Here is a 13431-nt window from a genome sequence, read left to right as displayed (position 1 = left end):
CAACAGAACCCTGAGACTATCACAGAGCAGGTGCATTTATACAGAGACTTGATTACACACAGGTGGATTCTATTTATCACCATCAGTCATTTAGGACAACATTGGATCATTCAGAGATCCTCGCTGAACTTCTGGAGTGAGTTTGCTGCACTGAAAGTAAATGGGCCGAATAATTTTGCACGCACCACTTTTCAGTTTTTTAATTGCTAAAAAAGTTTAAAATATCCAATAGATTTCGTTCCACTTCACAATTGTGTCCCACTTGTTGGTGATTCTTCACAAAAAATGTAAATTTTATATCTTTATGTTTGAAGCCTGAAATGTGGCAAAAGGTTGAAAAGTTCAAGGGGGCCGAATACTTTCGCAAGCCACTGTGTGTATATATATATATATATATATATATATATATATATATATATATATATATATATTTTTTTTTTTTTTAATTCTTGGGTTTAGATACTCTAGGGTTTATTTACTAAAGGCATATATGCTGTTCATTTACAAGGGAAGTTGCACTTTGCAAGGCAATTTGCCCCAAAACTTTGCCCCAAATGAGGTAAAACTCTGCTGACTTCCATCCTCCAATCAAGTGCAAGCAAGTGAAACTTCACCACATTCACCAAGCTCTTCACTAAGCTACCAAGCATAACTTCCCTTGCAAAATGAACAGCCTAATGGCCTTTAGCAAATCAACTCCACTGAGTGAGTGTTGGTGAATTCCAGTTGTCCTCCACATGCCAAGAAATAAAGGAGGACTACCAGAAGGTTCAACCCGAAAAGCATGCTCACTAACAGTGCCCAAGAGGACTTGTTTTAAAGTTATTTTATGGTTTATTAAGAATATGTAAATACTTGAACGTTCACAGTCTGGGCACATACATTATTGAACAGGCAACTTGTTGCATGTACGTAGAGGGAACTTACTGAGGCCAGATAGCTGTGAAGAGAGTGTGACATCGGGACCTTGGGCAGCAGGTGATGTCTCAAGGTCAATGAGAGAAGGGGAGGCATCTCTGCTACTTGGCACCTTTAAAAAAGAAAACATTTCAGAGTTCTGTTTCAAAATCCCCATTAGCATTGACTAATCAATATCTCTCTAGCTGCTTCAACAGTGTTTGAATTTTTTCTGAACACTCCGCTAGTTAACAGGCCAACACTGATTAAGAAGCTTTTAGATTGAAGTGAATCAGCTACAGAAGACAATTACAAGATCTGCATCTTACAAACATTTCATGCTAAGACATTACGAATTTAGGTAAAAAAAAAAAAAAAAAAAAAAAGTACAAGATACAGGCAAGACAACAGATCATTTGTTATCAAAAAAATACAAGAAATGAATCCACTGCTTGGGATTCTACACATCATCAGCATAGAACAGAGGTTCTCAACCTGGGGGTCAAATGACGTTTTGCCAGGGGTCACCGAATCCTGGGCTGTTCCTCTCCCTGGCTCTCTCAGCCTTTTTGCGGAAGCCCAGCAGGGCTGTCCCTGGAACCTGTGGCCACCCAGCAGGGCTGTCTCTGGAGCCTGTGGCCGCCCAGCTGGGCCATTCCTGGAGCCTGTGGCCGCCCACTCAGCCTCTTCGCAGCCGCCCATTCAGTTCACAGCGTGGCTGGGGGGCAGAGACTAGAGGTCAGCTGACTGATGAGGAATGTTAAGTGGGGGGCTGGAGGAGACCCTATCTCCTGATTTCGGCATAGGTGTCACTGCTACAAGACCAAAAAAGTCCCCACTACAGTTCTCAGATCAGCAGATGACCTTGATCAAGAGCACCTAAGTTGGCTGATCAAAACTCCCCCCAGCACTGCCACTGATCCTATTCCCCCCAACCCCCACCAAGGGGTAAGAGAAGGAATAAAAATAGAGACTACATGGAAGGGAGATGAAAAGAGGGGGAGGAACAAAGAAAAAAGGAGAGAAAGAATAAGAGAAAGAACAAGAAAGATGGCTAGAGAGAGGGATGGGGAAAAAAAAAAAAAACAAGAAATTAGGATAGAGAGAGATACAAGGGAAAGAAAGGAGAACAAAGAGAAAGAGTGGTACATCCTAAAATGTACCATAGGGGGGTTTAATACTGTACGAGTGGAAGGGACTCAGAGAACGCTAAATGTCTGTGGGTTAGGGGCGCAAATTACTTATCTTGCCTTAGGTGCTGACAATCCACGCTATGAAAATATTTTATAATTGGGGTCCCCACAACTTGGGAAATTTTATCAAGGGGTCACAACACTAGTAAGGTTGAGAACCACTGGCATAAAAGGATGTGTTACGTAAATACCATGGGGGTTATTTACTAAAGGAAAATTCACTTTGCACTGCAAGTGCACTTGGAAGTAAAGTCGCTGTAGATCCGAGGGGGACATGCGAGGGAAAATAAAAAAACAGCATTTTAGCTTGCACATGATTGGATGATAAAATCAGCAGAACTTCCACTCATTTCAGATCTACCCCTTAGATTTAGAGCGACTGCACTTCCAGGACACTTTCAAGTACACTTGCAGTGCAAAGTGGATTTGCCTTTCGTAAATAACCCCCCATGTTAACATGCAGCTAAATTAATCATAGGCAAGTGTTTCCAATAGTGATAAATCTTCACCACAGTTATACAATGGGCTCCACACAAGCTACTTTTTAAAATCCCAGAGGAAGCATGGCAATTAAGTGTATGCTTTTTCTCATAACAATACCAAAATAATTTTGTAGCAATTTATGACATCTATGACTGTTAACCCAGACCATGCCAATAGGAGCATGGTTAGACTTTAATTGGCTACAGACTGGCAATCTGGCATTTTCCAGAAGGTTGGTGTGAACTGTGGGCTGCTTGTTTCAGTAAAACAAAGGTTTACTGCAACCTTCATATAATGCGGACATCACGGATGAACTGGGCTGAGTTCTTTCCAGTCACGGACGTAGTTCCAGGCCATAAGTAATGTTGGCTTTTATTTAGTCAAACATTTCAAAAGAAAGGAAAAAAACAGATGTACCATTTGGATGTTGATGTACCTATATCTGTATATTTCAGCTTGTCATTGATTTTGACAGGCTGCTGGCTGTTCAATGTGCCCAACACCCCTGGGCAGATGATTACACCTGAATGTACAGGTACAGCTCTTGCAGCTGTGTCCATGTACCCTTGAATATTTAATTCCAAAATTCTGTCAAAACTTTCACATTTTTGTTTTGTATAGAACAGGAAAAAGTGAAAAACAATGACATTCAAAGGTTTTAAAACGATAAATTAAGACTTGGTTTACCCAACAGGCATGTCGTCATTGAGCCATCATGCAGGACATTCATAGATTATAATGTAAGACTATGTTATGCAATTTCTCCTTTTGGCCACAAGATGGAGATAGGGAGATGCTGACCTTTCCTTCCTGAACATGGAGACACAGAGATGACACTGGGAAGTGAAGTTTCAGGAAGTGCTACCCAGGGCTGTGGAGTACAGTGTGGTGAGAGGACTGTGCTTCCACAAGGGACAACCACACAGCCCAGAGGGAAAGAGAAGCTGGGAGCCTGGGGAAAATTGTGGGATGTGCTACCAGGAGAGGATGGCTGCCCACGACCCTTCAGCAGAGTACAGTGATTCAGCCAGCAGTACAGCTCAGCAATCAAGTCATGGCTGCGCAGTTCAGCGCAGCATTGACACCGAACAACACCCCGGGATCGCATTATACTTCCCTGCACAAGGTCGGCCACTGCCCAGTCCATTCACTGCCCAGTCCATTTGCTCACCTGTCAGGCCGACATGCGGTAACCACTGCACACCTTTGCAACAGCCATGAGCTTGAACAAGGACATTTGTACCTGGGAGTTCATGACATCCAAAGGATTGGTGAGCTAGTGGATGCCCAACCCCTTTCAATCATCACTAGACACTGTATGCAGACACCATTTCCAACTCAACAGTCAGAAGGCACTGGTTTGAAAGCCTCACAACTAACTTGTTCCCCACTTTAAATTACCATTACTCTGGATCCTCTGCCCATTCTGGTTCTAGGTCACCTGGACCCATCTGGCTATAAGAGTCCTGGGGCTCTAGTGACTCACCACTTGGCCCGGGCTCAGGGGGGGGGAGATCTATTACGCTTCCTTCCCCCCTGTGTTACAGAGGCAATCATGCCAGCTATTTTGCCTTCAAGACCCGCTAAGGCAGATGCCAAATCATCCTTTGTAACATAAGCCGAGGCAGGTACATTGGTAGTGGCTACTATGCCTGACAAGTGCAATGGCTCAGCCAGGTCAGAAACCGCAGGTCCTTCAGTAGAGACTGAGGCTGCATCAATATGGGGTTGGTCTGCTGCTTTTTGTGGAGGGACTCTTACCCCTGGGCTTGCCTTGTTCCCTGTTCCTCGTTTTTTGGAAGACATTGCTTACACACGAGAAATAACCAAGGAGTACTCCCCACAAACTACAACCAGTCTTTAACCTGTCACCGTAGTGTCCAAGACCATCAGACTCACGTGCCCACCATTCGCTCTGCTTCCTCCGTGCACATGCCAGGAGCTCCATACCTATAAGCCCTAGCATGGAAGCGAACGCGCGCATCAGTGGACGGCGACCCGCCCACCGCATGCGCTGTCTTGACACACACGGTGCCGTGACGTGGACAGTAGTGGCGCACGCGCACACCTGCGGCGTGCATGTGGTGGACACGCGGCGCGCACGCCAAATTTAAAAAAATGCTCGCCAACCGGCCTCTGTAACCCTGGACACCAGATCAAGGCTTACTCTGGCAGTTTTAAAAAACAAAAGGGGGAAATACATATATCTATATATAAAAGGACCCCAAAGGGGAGTACTCACCATCCCATGCCGCAGGGCCTGTCTTGCCAGGCCCAATCTTCCCCCATCACGGCGGGTAGCGCCTCTAAAGACCTTCAGGGACCGGGTCCCCCATATATTGGGGTCCACACCCCTGGACCTGTAAAGCACCCTTTGTGGTTTCCTGGGGCAAGATAGACCAGGAATACCAACTTTTAACAAGGGTCCAGCGCCTAAATAGGACACATTACAAGCAACACCTTGTTCTTGAGCCGAGGTTCGGGTACCATCCACTTTAGCTTAGTAAGCCATCCGAATGGATCCGATTATAACGTCCTCAGTGGGACATTCTTTTGAAGAAACTGAAGAGCTTCAACAGCCATGACCATCACCTTCAAGACACTGGCGAAAAAACTGAGGTCCTTCCGGTGTGGGAGGGGTTATATGGGAGGAACCGTCTTACTATTGGTTGCCAGTGTCCAATCACCTAAAAGTAAGCGTATAACCCACATAGTCATTATTATGGTGCTCTGTGTCCCGTGATGTACGATAAAGAAATATGCAGGTTCCATTTACCCAGGATATATATACATTTACAAAAATTATTATTTGACGGGGCTGTGGAGTGGGCATAGCCTCTACAAGGTTTAAACACTATGCAAATCAAAAGAGGCACAGCACAATAAACAACTATTCTGGACAAGATCTCCTGTTGAAGGGTTCTGGTGAGAAATTGGGCAAAGGAGACATTTTTAACCACTTTAGGGCCAGGTCTTTTCTGACACTCTTTGTTTACATGTAAAAAATAGTATTTTTTGTTAGAAAACTTTTTTTTAAAGCAGAGGCCCTAGAGAATAAAATGGTGGATGCTGCAATTTATGTCACTGTCAGAAACCGTGAACCAGAGAGAAGTACAGTAAAATCACACTCGTTTATTAATAAAAAGGTAAATAGAGTAAGCGTAGTCAAAGCATAGCCAGAGTTCAGTAACCAGATCGGGTAATCAGCCAGGCCAGAAGTCAGGGATCCAAGTAGAGAAACAGCAAGCAGGATAAGGAGCCAGAAGGGATGTCAGCAAAGCCAGTCTTTAAACAAGAACGCAGGAGATGGTTTCTTGTGATGTGACCAAGGCGAAGACAGGAATGAAGTGAGCTGGAGATCTTTAAGTAGGCGGGACTAACGAGCAGATCCACAACAGCTAGTTAACTGTGGAGAGAGATGAGAGTTGGCAATTAGCCGACAACTGAGCGGTCAGCTCAGAGAAGGAAGGGCTGAGTCAGCCCTGACTTTACTCCCCTCAACGACCCCTGCCCCTCGGAGGATCACCGGGCTTGAGGAGAAAATGTCTATGGAAATCACGGAGTACATCCGAGGATGAGACCCAGGAGCGTTCCTCCGGACCGTACCCCTTCCAATGCACCAGGTACTGTATGCGCCCACGGAACCTAAGGGAGTCAACAATGGATTGTATGTCATACTCCTCATGGTTCTCAACCTGTATAGGGTGAGGACATGGCACCAAGGTGGTAAAGCGGTTGCAGACCAACTGTTTCAATAAGGAGACATGAAACACATTTGAGATGCGCATACTAGGAGGAAGGTCCAACGCGCAAGCCATTGGGTTAAACCTGCGAAGGATACGGAAAGGCCCAATAAACTGAGGTGCAAACTTCAGTGAGGGAACACGAAGTCAAAGGTTGCGAGATGACAGCAAGACCCTGCCCGCAACCTGGTAGGAAAGCGCAGGCAGGCGTCTGCTGTCAGCATGGAGTCTGTACCTTTCATTAGCATGACGCAAAGCCTCCTGGACTTGTGCCCAAGTGCAACGAAGACCACGGAGATGCTCCTCTAGCGCAGGAATACTCTGCGGAACGAACGAGTCAGGCAACGTGGAAGGTTGGAAACCATGATTCGCCATAAATGGAGACAATCGGGAAGCAGAATTCAATGCACTGTTGTGAGCAAACTCTGCCCATGGTAATAGGTCTGACCAGTTGTTGTGATGGTCAGAAATATAGCAACATAGGAATTGCTACAAGGACTGATTGGCTCGTTCTGCAACTCGATTGGACTGAGGGTGATACGCAGAGGAGAAAGCAAGCTGAATTCCCAGCTGTGCACAAAAGGCTCCCCAGAACCAGGACACAAACTGACTACCCCTATTCGAGATAATCACCTTGGGTAGCCCATGTAAGCGAAAGATCTCCCGAGCAAAAATGGAAGCCAGTTCCTTAGAAGTGGGCAACTTCTTAAGTGAAATACAATGACACATCTTTAAGAACCGGTCAACCACCATAAGGATAACTGTGTTGCCTTGGTTGGGCAAATCCACAATGAAATCCATAGACAGGTGGGTCCAGGGCCTCTCTCCATTGGGTATGGGTTGTAGGAGGCTTACTCTGAGCACACACGGAACAGGCTGCTTATGAAGGCAGTTACATCAGCACGTAGACTAGGCCACCAGAATTGTTGGGAAATGGACCAAACGAGTGGATTCTTACCAGGGTGGCCAGCTGCCTTGGGAGAATGATAAGTCTGGAGCACGGCAGTACAGAGAAACTCTGGGACAAAGCAGCGGTCACAAGGTTTCTCAGGAGGAGCATCGACCTGAGCAGCAAGAATTTTGTCACCCAGAGGAGAAGACTGGTGCGAACCGTAGCCAGACTACGATCAGGAGGAATCAAAGGAACCGGAACAGACTCCAACTTGGAAGTGGAGGAAAATTGTCGTGACAAGGCATCAGCCCTTACATTCTTAGTACCAGGTAAGAATGAGACAATGTAATTGAAACTTGACAAGAAAAGAGCCCATCGTGCCCTTCTGGGAGAGAAGCGTTTAGCCTCAGACAAGAATGAGAGATTCTTATGGTCAGTAAGAATGAGAACTGGCATAGTAGTATCTTCGAGGAGATGTCTCCATTCTTTCAGGGCTAAAATGAATGACTCCGCAGGTGACAATTTTTTTGAAAAGTAGCCACAAGGATGATGCATAGCACTCTCAGAGGTAGGACATTGAGACAGAAGGGCGCCGAAACCAGTCTCAGAAGCATCAACCTCAAGTAAAAAAGGTAACGTAGGATCAGGATGTGCCAACACAGAAGCAGAAGCAAAGGCAGCCTTGAGACTTTCAAAGGCCTCAATGGACTCCGGAGATCAACTCTGTGGGTTACCGTTCTTTCGGGTCATATCGGTCAGGGGCTTGACCAGAGACGAGAAGTTACGAATAAACTTCCGATAATAGTTGGCAAAACCCAGGAAATGCTGCAGAGGATGTAACCCCTTGGGTCGAGGCCACTGTAGGACTGCCGAAAGTTTCTCTGGCTCCATCGAAAAACCAGCAGTGGAAAGGACATAGCCCAGGAATTTAACCTGTTCCCGCTGGAACTCACTTCTCCAGTTTACAATAGAGATTGTTCTCTCTTAATTTCTGAAGCACACGACAGACATCTGTGTGGTGGCTCTCTAGGGACTTGAAAAATATGAGGATATCATCGAGATAAACCACCACACATAACTGCAACAAATCTCGGAGGACATCGTTAATAAATTTCTGGAAAACTGCCGGGGCGTTACAAAGGCCAAAAGGCATTACGAGATACTCATAATGGCCTGTTCTGGTATTAAACGCAGTTTTCCACTCGTCGCCCTCCTTAATCCTCACTAGATTGTAAGCCCCTCTCAGATCAAGCTTAGTGAAAACTTTTGCTCCCTTGAGGCGGTCAAATAACTCTGTAATCAATGGGATCGGGTAGGCATTCTTAATCGTGAAACGATTGAGACCCCTATAATCAATACAAAGTCTCAGTTCACCGCTCCTCTTCTTCACAAAGAAGAAACCAGCTCCAGCAGGAGATGAGGATTTGCAGATGAAACCCAGAGAAAGTGCGTCTGCAACATACTCCTCCACGGCTTTATCCTCCAAAACCGACAAAGGGTAAACCCGGCCACGAGGGGGGGTGGCACCAGGTTGAAGGTCAATTGCGCAATCATATGGCCGGTGTGGAGGCAAACTACTGGCTTGACCTTTGTCAAAGACATGGCTAAAATCATGGTAGTCCTCTGGCAGGGAGGAGAGTGAAGAGGTACACAGGACCTTGGCTACCTTCTGGAAGCATGTTTCACTGCATTGTGGTGACCAGAGGAGAACCTCAGCACGGAGCCAATCAAAAGAGGGGTTGTGCCTCAGTAACCAAGGATAACCAATAACCAGCGGAAACTTAGGAGAGGAAATCACTTGGAATTGGAGTATCTCATGGTGAAGAGCCCCTATGGCCATGGACAACGGAACAGTCTTATGAGTCACATGGGCAGGCTGTAGCGTTCTCCCATCGAGAGCCTCAATGGCAAGTGGAGTGTCATGCAGCTGCAGTGGAATTGAGTGCTTTGATACAAAGGCAGCATCAATGAACAGGCCTGCAGCCCCAGAGTCGATTAGAGCCTGTATCTCGATAGACGACTTAGCCCAAGAAAGGGTGACCGAAACCAGGGGCTTATCCTTCTGGATAACTGGGGACAACACACCACCTAAGGTCTGTCCATGACAGGACCTCAAGGTTCGGGTGTTCCCAGGACGGTTAGGGCAAGACTTCAAAAAGTGACCTGCCTGGCCACAATAAAGGCACAATCTCTCCCTCCTCCTAAAGGCTCTCTCACCCGCAGAGAGACGCGTGAAGCCCAAGTGCATGGGTTCATCTTCACTGACTGACGCGGTACCAGGAGGCATGGGAGGTGAGGGAGGCACGGGTGGGACTGCAAAGCTCGGAAGCAAACATACAGGAGGGTTCTGCAAGCGCTCCTTAAAAGAAAGTATTTCTAGGAGTCTGGAGTCAATGAGGATGGCAAATGAGATCAAGCTCTCCAGCTCAGTGGGTATATCTCGGGCTGCTATCTCATCCTTGATGGAATCCGAGAGACCATGAGAAAAAGCAGCCAAGAGGGCCTCACTGTTCCAATCAACCTCTGCTGCCAGAGTAAGGAACTCAACGGCGTAGTCGACAACAGTTCTCATACTCTGATGGACATAAGGCACTTGGCAGCAGAAGCGGAGCGTGCGGGAATGTCAAATACCCTTTTAAAGGAGGCCACAAACTCGGAGTAACTCGAAACAACAGGTTTTTGCATCTCCCATAGAGGGTTAGTACAGGCCAAGGCTCTCTCAGAAAGCAAAGGTATCATGAACCCTACTTTGCTTCTGTCCATGGGAAACGCCTGGGGCAGCATCTCAAAGAATATCTCAACTTGGTTGAGAAATCCTCTGCATTGAACTGGATCACCCCCAAATCGCTGGGGAAGCGGTACAGAACCTGACATACCTCTTATAGAGGTAATACTCAAGGCGGGTGCCTGCACAGAGACTGGCGCAACAGCAGGGACGGCCTGCGATTCAGGTTGTACCGGAGCAGCCACAGTGGGGGATTCCAGGTAAGCCGTGCGACTCAGGAGCGTTTGTAACGCCATGGCAAACTGATCCATGCAGTGATCTTGCTCATCCAATCTGGAAAAAATATTACCAACAAGTGGATTGACTGTATCTTCTGAATTCATGGCCTTCGCCTACTGTCAGAAACCATGAACCAGACCGAGACAGAAGTACAGTAAAATCACACTTGTTTATTAATAAAAATAAAAAAAAAAGATAGAGTAAGCATAGTCAAAGCATAGCCAGAGTCCAGTAACCGGATCGGGTAGTCAGCCAAGCCAGAGTTCAGTAACCAGATCGGGTAATCCGCCAAGCCAGAGTTCAGTAACCAGATCGGGTAATCAGCCAGGCCAGAAGTCAGGGATCCAAGTAGAGAACAGCAAGCAGGATAAGGAGCCAGAAGGGATGTCAGCAAAGCCAGTCTTTAAACAGGAATGCAGGAGATGGTTTCTTGTGATGTGACCAAGACCAAGGCAGGAATTAAGGGAGCTGGAGACTGACAAGCAAATCCACAACAGCTGGTTAACTGTGGAGAGAGATAAGAGCTGCCATTTAGCCGACAGCTGAGCGGCCAGCTCAGAGAAGGAAGGGCTAAGCCAACCCTGACAGTCACACAGTATTTGCACTGCAGTTTTTCAAATGCAATTATTTTGGAAAAAGCACAATGCACAAAAAGATGTTACGCCAAGTAAATAGATACCAAACACGTCACCCTTTAAAAAATAAAAAATTGGAAACGGCGGCAAATGCTAAACAAGCACTAACACATTCTGATGCTGCATCTAAAATTAGTAGTAAACTAATGAGCAAATTATAAAACAGTGAAGGGCGCAACAGTAGTGCAATAAACCAAATAAGTAATATATAATAAAAATATAACTATGGTGCAAATAAAAAGTTCATATTTCATCCAACATTGCTGTCAAAAGGAAAATAGTGAATCTTCTTAAAGGTGTTCCAATCACCGTGATTAAATCGTGCAAATACTGCAAATCAAGTGCTTCACCCGAAGTGATAAGTCAAAGCGCTCACCAGATAATAATGGCCACAGAGTCACCCTCAGGCATATAAAGGACCAGATGGATATCTCTTATCCGAAGTTCCCTTTAAAGATGTTGCAGCATAGGACTGCTGTACGTGGAGACCCAAATCTCAAGCCAATACAGGAATGGATCTATATATAGACTGCCTCACATTCAGCCTCTCCACATCTGTAAATGGTGGCTCCTCATGAAAAGCCACAGAAAAGGCACGGATAGTGTAACAACGTCTTTATTATTAAAAGCACACTTACAAATCCATCGGGTAGGATGTAAGGTACAGATTAAAACGATCTGCAGCTATGGAGGGAAGCAGAGTCCGGTCCGGCATCTAACGAGTGTGTGTAACACTTGATCATGTAGGACAACTGCTGATAAAAGAAGAAAAACTGAGAGGTTTATGGGTATTAACGGAAAGGAATATAAAATTGATAAAAAAGAAAGGTTTAAAGTTTGCCCCAGCGAGGTTTCTGAATAAATTTGACACCATGATTGATATTGAAAAGTTTTCTAGGAAATTAAATATAAAAAAAATTCTTTTTGGAGGCTAAATTGCAAAAAATTCAGGTTAAAGAAACCAGTACACAGTGGTCTTAGAAACAAGTCCACCTTTAAGCCCAAACCACATGGTCATAAACATATTGATGTTTTTTTTTAAAATGGTACAGGAAGACATCAGAAAAATAGAAAGTGACAAGAAGAGGAAAACCAAGTAGGTATGGGAAGCCATAAAAAAGTTGGAACAGAAAAAAAGAAATAGTAAATCGTCCCGCCGACAAGGGAGGAGGCCTTGTTATGTTGAAAAAATCTGAATATAAAGCAGAGATGAATACGATTTTGTGGGAAAGACACATATGTTAAATTACGTGGTAACCATACTCCGAAATTAAAAAAGAAATTAGAGGAATGGTTAAAAAAGGGGACCAAGAAAGGTATCTTGGATAAGAAGGAAGCCAAGTATCTTAATCTTAGAGGCAGTCTATATACAGATCCATTCCTGTATTGGCTTGAGATTTGGGTGTCCATGTACAGCAGTCCTATGCTGCAACATCCTTAAAGGGAACTTCGGATGAGAGATATCCATCTGGTCCTTTATATGCCTGAGGGTCACTCTGTGGTCATTATTATCTGGTTAGCGTTTTGACTTACCACTTTGGGTGAAGCACTTTATTTGCAGTATTTGCACGATTTAATCACGGTGATAGGAACACCTTTAAGAAGATTCACGGTTTTCCTTTTGACAGCAATGTTGGATAAAATATGAACTTTTTATTTGCACCAAAAGAACGAGGGTTGGAGCTGACGCCCAAGATGGCCGCTTAGGGAGATCGAGAGGTGGACACACTGCACTGCAGATGCTTTAGACGCTACAGAGAGGAAAGGTCGGGGCGTTAGATACCTATGCCTGACCATCGAGCAGACCGCTGAAGGCTCTTGCTGACACTGACAATAGATTGAGCCAACTCATAGAAGCCGGCGCAGCAAGAGGCGGTATTAAAGGGCGGCCGAGGTAGATCCGGGAGATCCGTGAAAACACAATACCTGTGGAGTGCTGGGAACGAGGACGGAACCAGGAGGTAGTGCGAAGCCGAGCGGGAGTCTCTGTGGGTCTGCATACACAGGCGGCAGGGGCAGCTCGCTGGGGGGACGCGCATTCCGGTGGAGATCCTCAGGACACGAGCAGCAGAGATCAGGGAAATCAGGAGATCTCCCGGCCAGTAGACTAAACAGACGGAACGTCGGCCGCCCAGACATCGTGTTATATCAGACACGGGAAGAAACTGGAGAAGCCTCAGCAACAGGTATGGCTTTGGAAGATTTGTTGATTAACTGCATAAAGACTGTGTAAAAGAGAAGGGGAAGAAAGAAAGTGAAAGAGGAAATAAGAAAGGGGAAGAAAAGGGAAAAAAGAACACAAGAATACAAAGAACTATAAGTTTATTAAGAGTTTTTCATAATTATCTTAAAGGACCGATCCTGGGAAGACTAAAGGGTTCTGTGCGGGCGTACGCATTTTTGGGACATTTATAGTATAAACAGAATCTTTTGACTTGGTACATTATAAAGTATCAAGATACCGGAGCGCATACACGGCAGCTTCTAAGATGGCCGCGAGTCACTGAAGCTCCGCTCCACCACGGCCCTTCGGTAATCACCGGACAGATTAGAGCGAACAGTCTCTGCTAACTGGGCTCAATCT

The 13431-nt window shown here is 45.6% G+C and overlaps 1 protein-coding gene across 3 annotated transcripts in view; it reads right to left on the bottom strand.

Moving 5' to 3' along the window:
- The window catches only part of TOM1 (target of myb1 membrane trafficking protein), a 532535-nt gene that overhangs the window by 247507 nt on the left and 271597 nt on the right, over positions 1-13431 (bottom strand). For all 3 annotated transcript variants that reach the window (XM_073592626.1, XM_073592625.1, XM_073592627.1), the window contains exon 10: positions 928-1030. In XM_073592626.1, coding sequence (XP_073448727.1) covers positions 928-1030 — 103 coding nt within the window. The remainder of the gene's footprint in view (positions 1-927; positions 1031-13431) is intronic.

Source organism: Aquarana catesbeiana, linkage group LG07, assembly GCF_042186555.1.
Source record: "Aquarana catesbeiana isolate 2022-GZ linkage group LG07, ASM4218655v1, whole genome shotgun sequence".
NCBI classification, from domain to species: Eukaryota; Metazoa; Chordata; class Amphibia; order Anura; family Ranidae; genus Aquarana; species Aquarana catesbeiana.
The sequence above is the reverse complement of the archived record's forward strand: the minus strand, read 5'-3'. Positions and strand labels throughout refer to the sequence as shown.